The sequence below is a fragment of the Colossoma macropomum genome, unplaced genomic scaffold (genome assembly GCF_904425465.1).
Source record: "Colossoma macropomum unplaced genomic scaffold, Colossoma_macropomum, whole genome shotgun sequence".
Lineage (NCBI taxonomy): Eukaryota > Metazoa > Chordata > Actinopteri > Characiformes > Serrasalmidae > Colossoma > Colossoma macropomum.
In genome coordinates, this window is record NW_023494800.1 from 24,977,921 (window position 1) to 24,995,664 (window position 17,744).

At 38.6% G+C, this 17,744-nt stretch overlaps 1 protein-coding gene across 1 annotated transcript in view; it reads right to left on the bottom strand.

The window, feature by feature from the left end:
- mpp1 (membrane protein, palmitoylated 1) overlaps nt 1–7,424 on the bottom strand; it is a 22,985-nt gene extending 15,561 nt beyond the window's left edge. The window contains exon 1 of the mRNA XM_036587496.1: nt 7,045–7,424. Coding sequence (XP_036443389.1) covers nt 7,045–7,167 — 123 coding nt within the window. The 5' untranslated portion in view covers nt 7,168–7,424. The remainder of the gene's footprint in view (nt 1–7,044) is intronic.
- Nucleotides 7,425–17,744: the final 10,320 nt, after the last annotated feature.

The following is a 17,744-nucleotide window of genomic DNA, read 5'->3' on the forward strand; positions in this document are numbered from 1 at the left end:
TCCGATCATAAGTGGACAGTGCTTAGTATAATTGTGAATGGGGTACAAAGCATTTTGGAGATATATTGTGATCTGATCACTCAGACCACCTTCAGAGGTGGTTAAGGACGCATACTAACACATGATATTTGTAGTGTGAATGCAGGGTAGACAGATTGCTTAGTTTCCAGCAAAGAAATTGTTTAAAACCCACCAATACGCACAGAAATGCCCATAAAATGACAAAAATATCAAAAACAATCAACATTTAACATTTACAATAAGCAACAGTAGTACAATACATTTGTACTGACATTGAAAATAAACTGTGTATACCGCGGATGTCTTTCTTGTCTTCAAATATTTGCAGATAAATACTTTTTATTCATTTTAATCATTTTATTCGATTCAGTAGGCATGGTAACCATATTCCACAAGCCAAAAAAAATGCCCATGTACATCCACTTCTGGAAGACTGCTCTATAACATGCTTTGTCTATAGTCAAGAATGTCTGTAGCATCTCAAATTCATATCTGCCAATGGCCCATTTCTTCAGCATTAGCTTCAAGCAAATGATCAAGCTAAGCAAAATCCATAAGATAGAAATCCCCCGGGATACTGAGGTAATAGATGAGCACCAGAACTGTTCAGCAAAACAAAACAAGCTGGAGAATATGAGCTGCGTGAGCTAACACCCCCCACTTCTGGATCTCCAACATGTGCCGTGGGGGCCAGAGGTATGCTATGGGTGTACAGAGTTAGTTCATGGGCGGGATACACAACCCCGCTCAGTGGCGAGACTGAGCTTCAGCTGTGTGTGGTGTTGTCTTTCAAACTGTTAATGCACTGACTATGTTGAGGGTCTGGCGGAACTCCTAATCATGTGATCCAGTTGGTTGTTTGAAAGCAGCTACGAAGCTGGATTACAACAAGTCAGAACAGATTGCTAGAGTTAGCAAATTAGGTGGATAAAACATCTGCAATATAAGCACTATTGTATTATAGAGTTGCAAATCAGTTTGGCCATTGTCATTTCATTAGTATTATTTTTTTTATCTACTGCCAAACTACGACCATTGTCTGTCCACTGCACTAACATTAGACATGCTAGAACATAACAAAGGGGTCTTCCGGCCTAAAACTAGAATTTAATATGCTGTTTCTGACGTGTTATGTAGTATGTGGCACGGTATTAGATCCCTTAGTCTCATTCTTTTGACTCAATTCAAGTTTTTACTGTTTTCATGTTTATGTTTAGCTAATGAATAGCTAAAGGCTAATAATACAATAAAGCTGGCAGTAATGTTACTCTTACTTTGGTTGTTTAACTGTAAAACTGTAAAAAAAACAAACAAACAAACAAAAAAACAACGATACGATTCTGTTTTGAAATGAACAAATTATTACCCTTTCAACCAGAGAAGAGGAGCCAGCTATCTGCATAGCCAGTTTGCTCGTATACTGAAGTTGCTAAGTGTAGCTTTTAGCTTGTTGTCCTCTTCATCAGAGTCATGTAATCATGATTTGAAGAGTCACTACAGTTATGTTATATACAGTCAGTGTGGTTATACACCTGCAATAAGATATTAGGGCTACATTAGTTACGTGGCTGCTTTCGGCATTCACCAGCTAATTGCAAAACAGCCCACCCTTCAAATCCACCCCTAAGCTGTTGGTCAAAAGTTCCTCACACCTTCAAAATACATCATCAGATGGCGAGAAGGGAGTTTTTGTAGTCTTTAAACCACAAAATCTCACTCTAGGCTCTACTGCGACGTACCACAACATATATAATGATGCCACATTTTTCATTTTGCTTGGAATGTCCCTTTAATGATGATACTTTCTGCTAGCTTAGTGCTAGCATATATGAAAGCTGTGTTTCCTTTACTACAGGAAAAATTTGCAGAATTGCCCCCCCCCAAACACACACACACACACACAATTATGCTGAAGATTAACCACCGACAGGGTCATTTGGTTCAAGATGATTGATTTGTATCCAAAGACCCATCTCGTCACACTAGGCTTCATCTTAAACAGAAAGGTTCACTTGAGGACCTGTTGTTCTGGCACAAACAAGAGGATTTGGGGGGGGGGCACAGTTTGTGTTACGCAACCAGCTCCAAGCTGTTTCCCAGACTTCCTTGCTTCCACTGCAGTGATGAGACATGGTACGGCAGGCAGACGCGGCCGTGCCTATTTATAGTGTGCCTGGACTCTTCAGCCTGGCAGACGAAGCTCCTCTGATACATGACTAAGAATGGACTACCGCCAGCGGCGGCGATGATTCAGTGTAGGCGAATGGGAAATTAACATATGTGCATCAGCTTTTGTCATGGTAACAAAGCATATTGCAGTTTTGATGATACTGAAGAAATATTAATGGATCTTCACAGATTAATTGTGTGAATATGTACATCCTGAAAATGCTAACATCATCTAAAAATGGTTGTTGTCTCAATTAGACTTGTGGAAGACTTAAGTTCTAGTGCAATAAAGTCGATACATCTCTGTCTTCAGCAAGCCGCAATGTCTCTAACCTTGTTTTTCTTTCAAGAAAGTGCTGGTCTCAGCTTCAAAGCTGTTCTGAACTGATAGTAACCCCGTTCTGCCAGACAGCAAGACCTATTAAAGATACAGTTTGCAGAGCCTTTCAGCACAATGACAGAGCACCTAGACATACCTGGTCAATAAATTTTTCAAACACCTGCTGGTGAGAGGAGGTTACAGTAAGGACTGAACAAGTGGAGGCATTTCTTGATAGGTAGTGGCTTATGCTCCTCATTTTCACTGCACAGCTGAACAAAGTGTTCTGCTGCAGTCCCGACCGATTGTGTCCCAAGTGTGAATTTATTCCTTAAGTCAGCATCTGCTGATTGGTGTAATATGCCAGAAAACATTTAGACTTAGAGGTGAATGATATAGCAAAAAAAAAGTATCTTGATACTTCATGATGTTCTCGATAAACGATACACATCTTAATATTTTGTTTCTTTCTGGGGTTTGTTAAGTTCTAACAGACAAAAAAAGAACAAGATGTGCCACATTTTAAAAAATACTATCAAAAACTATGAATACAGAGAATTTTATTCAACATTTCAGAAACTGCACTGCACTATTACATTACTAATTACGCCTCCTTTGTAACAAAACATGCAGTTGGTCAATGTTCAGAATCTCATGTAGAGTCCACCAAAGCTTAAATGTGAGTAAAAAACAGCCTACCTGCAAAATATAGCATTAGCTATCTAACTAACAAACAACAAAAACAGTCCCCTAAATTTGTTATAGCACCCAGTAAAAAGTGACAACTTGCGTTGTTTCTGCAAGACTTGGACCTTCGTAAATTCTCATAGTAAATGTTCTGTCCCTGACTCTGTCATATTCTGTTCGTTGTGATACAGAATGAAAATTAACCATATAAAAATTAATTGTGGGCAGCTTAAATAATTGCGATTATCTCAAATAATTCCGATCATATTGCCCATTTCTATTTTTTGTTGTATTAGACTGTCGTTTTAGGCTACTAAGCATAAGTGATAGTACTATATGTATAAGTTTTCTGTATCCTGTTTTTTCTCGGAATACAGACATACTTGTGTCAAAAACCTCATTGTGTTGGCGTAGGACATCATTTGGCAGATTTATTTTTGAGAAAAATGTAATCCATAAGGTTTCAGTTGATGGCTAAATATCATGTGCCTTTCATTTAAATGCATAAGCAAATAACCCTGCATAAAGCTATGGGTAAGCTTTCTAATTCCCATGATTCCACTTTTTTGAAACAGACAGAATTTTTAACATAGCCTGCGTCAGTCAGAAAGGACCACAACCAGCTCACGTGTCACATTTCTTGGAGACAGATGACTCATACATGAAAAGTCAGACTTAATCCTTTTGTTTTTCATGTTTCCACATGCCACAGTTTTACTGAAGATCGTCTTTGTGTTAAAGGGAAAATTCCACCATTTCTTTCCGAATTTCTGCATGAATCAGAGTCACTGAGATGTAATGAAGGTTTAGAGTGTGTTTAGATGTGACATGGTGCAAAACTGGACTCTAATTTCTTAACAGTGGTGGTGATAGGAACCAGGGGTCACAGTGTCTGCCAGTGCAGATGTACCCATTTTATTTGCTATTTCAAAGGACCAGTGAACCTACACAGGTCTTCTGAATTGTAAATATGCTGTTGATACTGATAAAACAGTGGGACATATGAAAAATATATTCGGGGACTATTTTGCCTTAGCACACTGTGCATGTACCTTTCCGCCACTAATGGATTTGTAAAACACGTTTTAGACCAAAACATTGTCTCAAAACTGTCATAAAACACTGCCTCTGGCATCAGACAGTGCATTCATGGCCTTTCATGTAATAGCTTTCTGTGATGCAGCTGTCAGGGGCATTGAATGCTTCAGATGTCTGGTTCCACTGTTGTGAATGATTCTAACTTTCTCTACAAGGAATGATTTCACATCAAACCAGGCTTGAATGACTTGGCTTATATCTCAGTGATTTAATGCAAAAATTGGTGGGATTCGCCTTTAAGAACAAGAAGCCACAGCTGTTGACCAAGTAGATTAACCCATCGTTAGCCTGTATGTATGAGAAAAATCTTTACAGACCAATCTGTCAGCAAAATCCACTCAAATGCATGTCAGTGTAAGATGATTCTGCTGTATGTTCCTACCCCTGATTTCAGTCCATCAGCGGCCTGAAAGAGACTCTGTCCTGAGACAATAGAGAGCAGATTGGTCTTGTTCATTAACCCTCCCCCCGGCTATACCTTCTCACCTACAATGGACTCTGCTTTGGAAGAACGTTATCTCTAGGCCCATGTGTATTGAAGATGTCTTGAAAGGGTGGAACTGAATCTGTCAGTGCTAGGCTGAGGAAAGGAGACGAGAGGAAAGCTACAATTACTCATTAACTTCAACATTAACAACATTAACTGAAGAACAAGGCTGATAAGATTCACGCTGTTGGTGATTCTTGGGTGTGCACCAACACACGGCCAGCTAGCTCATTTTGGAGGTGTCAAACTGCAACGTCAGTCTGATTACATTACAGTGTTTTATATTAGTTAGTTTGTCACTGATGTGCATCCTATTATAAACCATGCCTACAATAATGGCAGGAATGTTGCGTGTGTGGAACAGAACAGTTAATCAATACTTTGATTTGTTTCTGAGGCTTAGAACGTTGCAGTAAAGCTTATAAGGGGAACACCAGCACTTGAGAATGAAAATCTTACAAATAAAAGGGTTCTGTGAAGCACTGCTGTAGAAGAAGCACTTTTGTACTTTGAAGAAAGATATTTGTAGAGAAGTAAGAAAAGCTTTTTTAAATTTTAGAACATATGCACAATGTATTGGTTCAGTATCAATGAAAGGGGTTTTCCTAGAGTCATATGTCCAAATTTTCCAGTATACGGAGGTTCATTAAGATTTAAAAAGTCTCATTTTTCCACCATAGTTCTTTAATTCATCTATCGAAAGTGTTTTAGGGAACAAAAAGTGGTTCTTCTATGGCATCACAATAGAATAACTGTTCAGGCACCTTTATTTTGTGCATGCTAACTGTTTTGTCACAAAGACTTAAAGCAAACTCAAAAGGGAATGGAGACAATCAATGGCTTACAATGAAAACAAGAGCCAGTGCTTCCCTTAAGCTTACTGGATGCTTCAGAGGGAATTCCACTAATCAAAAATTCTGCTTAATTTAATCACTGAGATGTAAACCGTCATTCACAATGGTTTGTTGCAAAATGGTTCATCATAGAGAAAATCATTATCAACTTGAATTTCTTTACAGTGGTGGTGAATGCTAACATAGCCATTGTATTTGCTATCCTTAATGACCTGTGAACCTTCTGAGTTCTTATAGGCTAATAATGGCTGATAATAGTAAGATAGTGGTAAATACAAGACAATACCTCTTCTTAAAGTTCTACTGTGCCTCTTAATGCTGTGCATGTATTTTTAAAAATATACCTTGTTCCTGTCACCACTGTTGAGAACAATTCTGATTTGGTAAGTTTCTCTAGAACGGTGTGTTTCCCATCAAAACACTCTGAATGACTCAGTGTACATCTTAACCACTGAATTATGGAGCAATTTGGAAAACCTGGTGGAATTCCCCTTTAAGTCTTAAAGAGGAATTCCTCCAATTTTTCCAAAATTTCTGAATAATTCAGTCCTTGAGGTGCAAACATTCAGAGTGGTTTGATGTTAAATAGTTCATTGTAAAGAAACAGGTAGACTCAGATTTCTTTACATGGGTGATGATAGGAACCAAGGGGTTACATTATCTACAACACAAATGTAGCCTTTTTATTTACTTTCCAAAACCACCAGGAAACCTACATGTATCTTCTGAGTTTTTATATGTAATGTTGACGATTGTAAAAAAAAAAAAAATGCGTTTTTGGGTGGAACTATGTTGCCTTATGACACCCTGCATGTAACCCTCCTCCAAGAATGGATTAAAACAAATGGGATTAAAATATATCTTACGCCAAAACGTTATCACAAAACTATCCTAAAACAATGTCTCAGACATCAGGCAGTCACTTAATGTCATAACTTTGCGTGAGGGAGCTTTCAGAGGTAAACTCTAGACGCCTGGTTCCTATCACCACCACTGTGAACAAATTCTCATACAGCAAGTTTGTCTAGAAGGGAGCATTTCTTACCCGACCACTCTGAATGACTTTGCTTACATCTTAATCGTTTAATGTAGAATTTTTGAAAATTCGGCGGAGTTCCCCTTTAACCACTGCTAGCAGTTCCAGATGGTTTTCCGTTACTGAGGCAGCGCGATGGTGCTGAACGTAAACCGGGCTGCGCCAGTCTGGACCAGCGCATCTTCCCTTCGCCTACTGTACGAAATTATGATACAATAATGATACATTTGACAAAAACAGATGCAGAAAGAAAACAAAAGATGGAGAAAAGAGGGAAGCTGAAAAATGGGACTGCTATTGTCTTCGTGCGAGCTAAAACACACACAGTGAGGGCGGTGAGTCAGTCAGTGGGGCTCAGTGCGGAGGGTCTTACCTTGTCTGCTCTGGGTTTGTTGTGCAGCAGCTGCTCCAGATAGAGGTCGGAGAGCGCCGTGCGAACGCTGCTCACGCGCTCCAGAATGACCGCGGGCTCGTTCTTACTGGACTTTAATGTCATGTTTTCACACTCGCTGAGGCTCGGTGTCGGTTAGGGGGAGGAAATTAGACCTGGTCGCCCTCGTTCAAGGTCCGAAAGAGGCTGGTCAGAGGGAGGGGAGGAGGCTCTGAGGGCAGAAAGGAGCGATAAGGAAGCTCTCGGTGCTGTCAGATCAAAAAGTTCAAGCTCCTGCTCGAAGTCCGAAGTTCTGGATGGAGCCGCTTGTGCCGAGAACCAGCTGACAAAAGCGCATAAACATTGGCGTGTAGAGGAGGAGGGGGGGGGGAGTTTCTGCTGCAGCTTCCCTTGGAAGTAGTTAGTTACGTACTGATGACACAGCGGAGGGGAGGGGGCCAGACCCGCGACCGGAGTGGAAATGTCAACAGCGTTGCGAGTGCAGTGCAGGAAAAGACAACTGTGTTTGCGATTTTCCGTTCTGCCCCTTTGCGAGAGCGAGAGTGCGAGTGCAGTCGAGATATGAACAACATTAGCGAGGTGTTTGCGAGTGTTACCAGTGATTACTGTTATGCCTTTTATGCAAAAAGATCTGTAGTAGTGCTAAAAGAGTCTTTAAGGGTTCTTTAGTAAAGAAAAAGGTTCTATAAAGAACCATGAAGACTCAAAGAACCCTTTCCCTGAGTAAAAGGTTCTTCAGACTGTGTTGTAGATGGTTCCATATAGGAGCTTTTTGAAAGGGTTCTATATAGCACCCAAAAGGGTTATTCCATTGTTGCAATGTCAAGCTTGTAACAACTGAAGAACCATATTGGGTGCTTAAAAATGTAATCCATAAGGTTTCAATTGGTGGCTAAATGTCATGTCCCTTTTTTAAATGCATAAGCAAATTACCCTGCTATGGGTAAAGCTATGGGTAAGCTTTCTAATTCCCATGATTCCATTTTTTGAAAGAGACACCATTTTTAACATAGCTTGCGTCAGTCAGAAAGGACCACAACCAGCTCACATGTCACATTTCTTGGAGACAGATGACTCATACATGAAAAGTCAGACCTAATCCTTTTGTTTTTCATGTTTCCACATGCCACAGTTTTACTGAAGATCGTCTTTGTGTTAAAGAGAAAATTCCACCATTTCTTTCCGAATTTCTGCATGAATCAGAGTCACTGAGATGAGTTTAGAGTGTGTTTAGATGTGACATGGTGCAAAACTGGACTGACTCTAATTTCTTAACAGTGGTGGTGATATTTGCTATTTGAAAGGACCAGTGAACCTACACAGGTCTTCTGAGTTGTAAATATGCTGTTGATACTGATAAAACAGTGGGACATATGAAAAATATATTCGGGGACTATTTTGCCTTAGCACACTGTGCATGTAGTTTCTGCCACTAATGGATTTGTAAAACACGTTTTAGACCAAAACATTGTCTCAAAACTGTCATAAAACACTGCCTCTGGCATCAGACAGTGCATTCATGGCCTTTCATGTAATAGCTTTCTGTGATGCAGCTTTCAGAGGCATTGAATGCTTCAGATGTCTGGTTCCACTGTTGTGAATGATTCTAACTTTCTCTACAAGGAATGATTTCACATCAAACCAGGCTTGAATGACTTGGCTTATATCTCAGTGATTTCATGCAAAAATTGGTGGGATTCGCCTTTAAGAACAAGAAGCCACAGCTGTTGACCAAGTAGATTAACCCATCGTTAGCCTGTATGTATGAGAAAAATCTTTACAGACCAATCTGTCAGCAAAATCCACTCAAATGCATGTCAGTATAAGATGATTCTGCTGCATGTTCCTACTCCTGATTTCAGTCCATCAGCGGCCTGAAAGAGACTCTGTCCCGAGACAATAGAGAGCAGATTGGTCTTGTTCAGATTGGTCTTGTTCAGAAATTTCCAAAGCCAGAGATCCTTTATTTATTTAATTTCCAGTCAAAACATCCATTAAGTACAAGTTATTCATTTTTTAGCATCAGGAAAAATAGCAGGAAGCATATATTAATCACATTACACAGCAGCCTCAACAACTAAATATAATATAGTTTGGAGTTTGGAGGTTTCCCTACACAAACACACCCACTAAACTTGACAATTAACAGACAAGTTTAATCATGTGTATTTAAATAGATAAATCATCAAACTGTGCTGGACACTGGCCCTCCAGGACTGGAGTTGTGCACCCCTGGACTACAGGATGACCAACACAAACTGTGCAGCAACAGATCAGCTATTGTCTCTGAATGTACATCTACAAGGTGGACCAACAAGTTAGGTGTGCCTGATAGAGTGGACAGTGAGTGGACACAGTGTTTAAAAACTCCAGCAGCACTGCTGTGTCTGATCCACTTGTACCAGCACAACTCACACCAACACCCCACCACTTCAGTGTTACTGCAGTGCTGAGAATGATCCACCACCTAAATGATACCTGCTCTGAAGAACAGGGTAAAAGGGGGCTAACAAAGTATACAGAGAAACAGATGGACTACAGTCTGTAATTGTCGAAATACAAGGTGCTCCTATATGGTAAGTGGAGCCGATAAAATAGACAAATAGACAATAAATAAAAAATAAAAATAAAAAACAAAATACTGAGTGTGCCTCAACTTGTATGGGTCACATTTTATGTTTTTTATTTTCCCTAATATGTTACATTCACAGTAATTGTGCATTGTGCAAATGGGAAGACGCATGTTCTCTGTAGAGGATGTATTAATGTAGTTTCAGTTAGGAAATCAACAAAACGTCATTTGATTGGGATGCTGACTTTTGCGGGTGGCTGTATATATATTGTATCTCCAAAATGGTAACTTTACAGGAGAACGGAAAAACTTACTTTACTTTTAATGTAAGTCAATGGAATCAGACTTTTTGTCCAAGTACTTTTGGGCCATTTCTTTAGGTCCATTCATCATATGTATATATATATATATATACATATATATAAAACAGGTAGCAATCATTATCTGATTAAATTGTGTCATATTAAACACACCACTAAAACACTAATTTAAGAATGCAGGCAAAAGGTTGGTGACCACTGAGCTAAACCAAAATCAGTGAGAAAAAGATCCCCCAAAGCAGACTAGAATTAAGGCAGGGTTCCCAATCCCAGCTCTGGCAACTCCACTCTCAGGGTGCCTGTTAATTAATTAATTATTTGAATCAGTGTACTAGATGGGACAAAGCACAAAAATGTGCATAGTGTGGGCTTGCCAGGACTGAAATTGGGAACCCCAGTAAAGAAATACCACTTAAATTTTGTTATAAGATATTTAAAATGTTCTAAAACTGTCCTACTATTACAAATGTTTTTGGTCTGCCCTACCTCAAGAACATTACAGGCTGATATGATGAATTATAATAAAGTGTTTTACTATAGAAATCTTGCAGTTTCTTCTCACTGCTAGCAGTTTTTGTTGTGCATTTTCTGTAAATGTAGCCAGAATGTTAAAGACCTTTGTGATTTCTGATGTATTTTTTGCAAGTGCAGCAGTAATATTAATAGCATTTGCAATTTCTGTTTTGCGCCTTTGCGAGTACAGTAGTTGATGCTGTTCCAAGATTTCCTTTCCTTTCGCTTCCCTCTTGAAACAGCAGTCATTTCGCACCACACCAGAACAGTTCTCCTTTGTGAAAGAGTCTTTTGTATAGGTATAGTGTCTCCTTAGTTATATAGCACTAGTTACAATGTATGTATTGTCAGGACAGAACATTGTATCTCCAAAATAGTAACTTTACAAGAAAGAAGGAAAAACCTTCTTAACTTTGAAACCTTCTTAATGTTGTTAATGGAACAACAGCCTTTTTTTTCCCCAAGTAATTTTGGGCCATTTCTATTTGTCCATTCATTATAAAATTTTAATACAATATGACAAGCAGCTGACATGATGTCAGAACATAATGACAAAAATGGAAGTTTGGAGTTTTGTCCTGACATATATACATATTAATTCTCCACTGCTGTGTCTGATCCACACAAATAATATCTACTCTGTGGTGGTCCTGTTGGGGTCCTCACCATTGAAGAACAGGATAAAAGAGGGCTAACAAAGTATGCAGAGAAACAGATTGACTACAGTAGGTAATTATAGAACTACAAAGTGCACCTACATGGTAAGTGGAGCTGATAAAATGGACAAAGAGTGTAGATACAAGGAGGTATACTTAATGAAGTGGTCAGTCGGGGTCTGTATATATGTATGTACGTGTGTGTGTATGTGTGGAAGGAAGAGGGGATACCATCCCCTCAGTAAAAAAGACAAAAATCATCCCATTTGAAAAACAGCTTTTCCATTAAAATCCCTTTCTATAAAAGTCTAATGTCTATAGAACTAAAAACAATGAAAACATTTAAGACAGGCTATTTTAATCTACCATGTGTCTTGTGTTTACAACCCCTGGCTATGTTAATATGTTAATGTATAATTGTTAATGTGTAAAGCATAATTGTTTTACAGTTTTGACAGCCTTGTTAGCCAATTTTATTAGTTTTGTAAAAATTTCACACACTGGAATTTTCTGAAATTAAGAGGCATGTACAAAATATGACTAATTTACAGTTCTAGTTGTCTGATAGCTCAAAAGGCACATTGAAGCTAAGGGCTCTCCAAAGGCTGCTATGATCAGAATGTCCATGATCGAATCTCTTTTGTGAAAACTTACTTCCACCTGCTGGTGTGTTCCTTACAGTGCATGCACTACTTCTTCTATGTCAGTGGATTTATTGCTGTGTTGAAACCCATGCATATTGCCACCCACTGACAAAAGTTATGTATGACCAATAAGTTTCCTCCAGGTTCTCAACTAATTGACCCAGTTCCTTGGCTTATAGGAAAAGAACATGAGGCCACGTTGTCATTGTAACTACTATATATCCAGCATCACCAACCAAATAATAGATTTTGCTTCATCTTTGCATTGTCGTACCACAATATCCACTTCAGTTCTCTTTAGAGCAGCTCTAGCAAGTCTGTCTGCCATTTAATTGCCCACCACTCTCGTACGCACTGGGGCCTGGCAGAATTGGACCGTTCCTATTTTCTGAATACTCATTAGTATATTCAGTATTTCTTCTACTTAAGACCTTATTGACTGTAGACTATTAAATGCTGAAGCACAGTCTGAACAAAGGACCGTCCTGTCATTTCTCATTTCCTCCACTGATTGTACATCAAGAACAATCAATAGATTATGCATTAGCCTTAATGAGAGACAAACCATAGAAAAGAAATTTCCAAAGCCGGAGATCCTTCATTTATTTAATTTCTAGTCAAAACATCCATTAAATACAAGTTATTCATTTTTTAGCATCAGGAAAAATAGCAGGAAGCATATATTAATCACATTACACAGCAGGCCTCAACAACTAAATATAATATCCTTTTTTCAGTATTTAGTGTGTCCACTCTTTACCTTTATTACAGTTTTCATTCTTTTTGGGAGATTTGAAGTTTTTCAAAGAAATCTGCAGGGATATTTTTCCACACCTCCAAAGTTCAGTCTTAGAAGTTGCTTACATTTTCTGCTTCTCATGTTCCAAATAATCCAAAACACATTTACTGATGTTGTAGTCTGTACTTTGGGGTAGTTAGGCTATTGTTATGAGAACACCAGCAGCTTCTCAGCAATCTTTAAGTACCACGGCTACTAGCCAACTTCATATACAACTCAGTCTGTGGAAAATTTAAATAAAAACAAAATGCAATGATTTGTAAATCATTTTAAACCTTTATTTTAATTGGAAATAGTACAAAGACAACTTATCAAATGTTGAAACAGAGAAATTGTACTGTTTTTTGGATATATGGTCATTTTGAATTTGTTGCCAGGAACATGTTTCAAAAAAGCTGGGACAGGAGCATGTTTACTCCCTTCTTTTAACTACTCTGTAAGCATTTGGGAAATGAGGAGATGAACTGCTGTAGTTTTGAAAGTGAAATGTTTTCCCATTCCTGCTTGATATAGGATTTCAGTTGCTCATCAGTTTGGGGTCTCCTTTGTTTTATTTATCATTACATAATGTGCCAAATGTTTTCCATGGGTGACAGGTCTGGACTGCAGGCAGGCCAGTTTAGCATCTGGACTCTTTTACTACAGAGTCATGCTTTTGTAGTACATGCAGAATGTGGTTTGGCATTGTCTTGCTGGAAAAAGACGTTGTCTGGATGGCAGCTATGTTGCTCCAAAACCTGTATATATCATTCATTATTAATAATTTCTTCATAGATGCTGGCTTTTGAAGTGTGTGCTGATAACAAGCCAGATGGTCTCTCTCCACTTTAGCTCAGAGGATGTTTTTTTCAGCATTACACAACTTTACCAGTCTTTTGTTAACCATACCCCAACAAACATTTCACTTTCAAAACTACAGCAGTTGGTCTTCTCAGTTCCCAAAGGTTTACAGAGTGTTTTTAAAAGAAGATGTGATGCAACACAGTGATAAACATGCTACTGTCCCAAATGTTTTGAAACTGCTTTCAAACTTCAAAGTTGCTGACATCACATTGAAAATGGGCATATATTTTTCAAAAATAACATTTATTAATAACATTAATAAAAATATTTATCAAAAATATATAATTATATGTTGTCTTGGTACTATTTTCAATTTAATATAGGGTTTAAATGATTTGCACATTATTGCATTCTATTTTTATTTGTATTCTGCATGACGTCCAAACTTTTTTGGAAACAGGTTTGTAGTTGTATCTAGTTGAGCTGGGCATTAAGACAATATTTATTGTTGTGATCAGTTACGTGACAATATGTCAAAATGTGTTCTCCTGTGCATACTGTGGATGTCATCACTACTTCAAAAAAGTCCCAATAGCATGTTTGATTACAAAAAGGGCATATTTACATCTGTTTAACTGATTTCAGAGCAGCAAAGTGTGTGAAATGTTAAATAGAAGTAACTGGGTTTATCATTTTTGATAGTATTTTTAAAATGTGGCACTACTGTGTCCGTTCTAACTAATCAGATGTCAGAAAAAATAAATATCATGACATAACGTGTATCGTAAGAAACTTACTGAAGTATCATGATATTACATTTTGCCGTATTGCCCACTTCTAGAATCTAATTCTGTAAAGGAAGCTTATCTTTTAGGGGCATTTTAGCAGAATTGACCAATGATGCACTCACTGGGATAGTTTTAAGGTTAAAAGAGGTCTGTGGCTTAACACCTGTCACTGTATCCCTTTCAGTTGGCCCAAAGTCTTAACCACAACCCGAGAGACCACAAAACAAAGTCTATCATGGATCTAATCCTAGCTCTAAAACTACATAACAGTAATACACATAGTCGATTATCAATAGCCCTAAAAAAAGCCCTGCTGATTGCTGTCCTTGCTAAAGCAGTGCTGTGTATGTACTGCATTTATCTGCTCTGGGGTTTCCATTCTCCCAGCAGTTAAGCGATTGAAAGATTAACTGAAACTGTGGCCTAGATTAGCAGTCATATAAGGTCATGTTATGTGAATGCATAAACAAAACAAACAGTCTAAAAACCAAAGGCCTAATAGTTTATATTGATGCACAACAGCTTCTACAAGACAGTCAGTTTCTATTGTCTCTAACATAACTAGACACACACACTCACACATACACACACAAACATACCTTCCTGTTTTTGTGGGGTATTTCCATTGACTTCTGATTACTGTAACTAAGAATTGCTTTGCCAACACCTAACCCGAACCCTTAATCTTAACCTCAGCAACCAAAAAAAAACCTATGGGACTTTTTACTTTTCATAAAACACATGAATATGTAGAGTGAAGAAGGGAGACACCAATGATATTACAACTTATAGATCCAAGTTAAGCTAAATTTCTCTTTCTTTCATGTGGTAAACTTGACTTTTCTTCCACAGTTTCTTTCGCTGTTGTTGATTGGGACAGATGTAGGTCAGTGTTGTAAATTGGACTTTCAAAATCCAGTTGTGATAAAAAGGTTTCCATATGTCACAGATAATAAAGCAAAATGAGAATAGTAGCACACAGCTGATACTCATATCAGACATCTGAACAGCTGACTAAGTTAGGAAATCCATTCCCATGCACACAGTTCGAAGGGTAGGTTACCTTCACAGGACAAAAGAGGAATGCAAAACTGAGGGGGCACAATAAACATGTGTTTCATCACCTCTTCTTTTAACAACACTCTGTGAGTGTTTGGGAACTGAGAAGACTATAGTTTTGAAAGTGAAATGTTTTCCCATTCTTATTATATATATGATTTTAGCTGCTCAACAGTTCGGGGTCTCCTTTGTTGCATTTTTTGTTTAATAATGCGGCAAATGTTTTCAGTGGGTGACAGCTCTGGAATGCAGGCAGGCCAGTTCCCAATCAAGGCCTTCCCTGAAAAAGACGTTGTCTGAATGGTAGCATATGTTGCTAAAACATGTATGTATTGTTTAGCATTAATAGTGCCTTCACAGATGTGCACGTCACCCATGCCATGTGCACTAATGCACCCCTATACTATCATGAATACAGGCTTTTGAACTGTGCACTGATAACAAGCTGAGCGGTCTTTAGCCCGGAGGACTCAGTGTCCATGATTTCCAAAAAGAATTTCAAATGTTGATTCGTCGAACTCTTTTCCACTTCTCCTCAGTCCGTTTTAAATGAGCTCAGGCCCAGAGAAGGTGGCAGTGTTTCTGGATCCTGTTTATGTATGGTTTTGTCTTTGCGTTTTAGTGTTTTAACTTGCATTTGTGGATGCAGCGACAAACTGTTTTCATAGAGAGTGTTTTTCAGTGTTCCTGAGTCCATGCAGTGATTTCCACTACAGAATCATGTCTGTTTTTGATACATTGCCACCTGAGATCACAACCAGCCAATATAAGTTTTTGGCCTTGTCCAGAGATGCAGAGATTTCTCCAGATTCTTTGAATCCTTTAATGATATTATGTACCGTAGATGATGAAGAGCAAACGTTCTTTGCTAATTTACGTTGAGAAACTTTATTCTGAAATTGTTGCACTATTTGCTTACACAGTCTTTCACAGAGTGGTGAACTCCTCCTCATCTTTACTTCTGAAAGACTCAGCCTCTCTGGGATGCTCTTTTTATACCCAATCATGTTACTGACCTGTTATACCACCAGGTGTGTTTTTAGCATTTGACAAATTTACCAGCGTTTTCTTGCCCCCATCCCAACTTTTTTGGAACATGTTGTTGGCATCAACTTTGTTATTTACAGTGATCTTTTATTACAAGGGCTTTGTGAAAATGACAAAGCAAACACCTTAAGTTATTCCAATGCATCAAAGGTAAGACATGAATGGACAATCAATGTTTTTCATGCCTGCTGTGACAACATGTTTTTGCCTGTGATGATTACATTTAGGTTTTTACGTTTGCTGTGTTGATACTCCTGCCTTTATATCTCAGCCGGCTGTTTTTTTTTTAAAATGCAGCTAGTCAACATAGCTTACTATGTTATCTAGGTAAATATGTTTGTGGTGAGTGGACGCACACTTCATACTAAAGGGTGCTGCAGTGTTGGTTTTTTACGGTTCTACAGGTAGCAGACTGTAACTGCGGCACAATTTAAGGTGGAATGGAAAATTTGAAAAAGAACCTGGCGAAGCAACCTGCAGCTTTGTTTAGGAGAGGACTGCCTTCTCAGTGCAAAATCCCAGCCTTGACTGACTGTATCTTTTAGCGGTCTGGTTCTGGCTTTAAGTTTGTGCAGTAATGGATGGCAATGCTGTAGTCACTGATGTTTGACGGCGGTGAGTGCACCTTTTTTAAAAAGTGAAGGTTTTAAGTTTTTGGTGAGTGTTACTAGACCCATAGGGTCCATGACCACCTGTAGCCCCAGGGCCCACATGCAGGTTAAAGCACCACTATGGACTAGGACAAAGTGCAGTAATACAGCGGCCTACTAATCTGTCCATTATAAAATTAATTGTCAGTTGGTTACGAGTTCTGATTAACAGGGCATACAGGCATATTCAGAACAGATACCAACAACCAAATACACCAGTTATGATCAGGGAAAGTTGTGCTTGCACTCAGGAGGTACAGAAATGCATGCTTTTGATTGGAACAAAATGTACTGACTGTAGACATGCCTTCTAATTAGTTAATTTAGCTACTTTAAGGTGCACCCATTACTGACACAAGCGTTAAGTTGAGCACAGTTTGAATAATCTCCATAGAAAAGCATTGCCATCAGAATTAAATGCTCTGGAAGAGCCGCACACAAGCCTAAGGTCATCATGTGCAATGCCAAGCGTCAGCTAGAGGGGTATAAAGCCCCTGACATTGAGGTATGGAGCTATGAAACTGCGTTCTCTGGAGTGATGGAAGACTGGGAACAAACACCCTATTAATGAGCTTGATTTCAGAAGAAACATTGTACTTTTTTCTGTATAAACAAATGGGTAGTTTGATGACTATATAAGACAAGATCCTGTGCTAAAAACACACGAAAAATCACTGCTATAGCTTGTAAATCAGTTGTTTTACCCCAACCCACCCACCTTGAATATATTTTACAGTTCGACCACTGCCAGTAACCTAACCACAATCACAAAACCTAATCAAAACCTAGTCGCAACAAAAGACACCCACATTCACACACAGGAAAAACATAAAAAATATTACGCTTCTCTG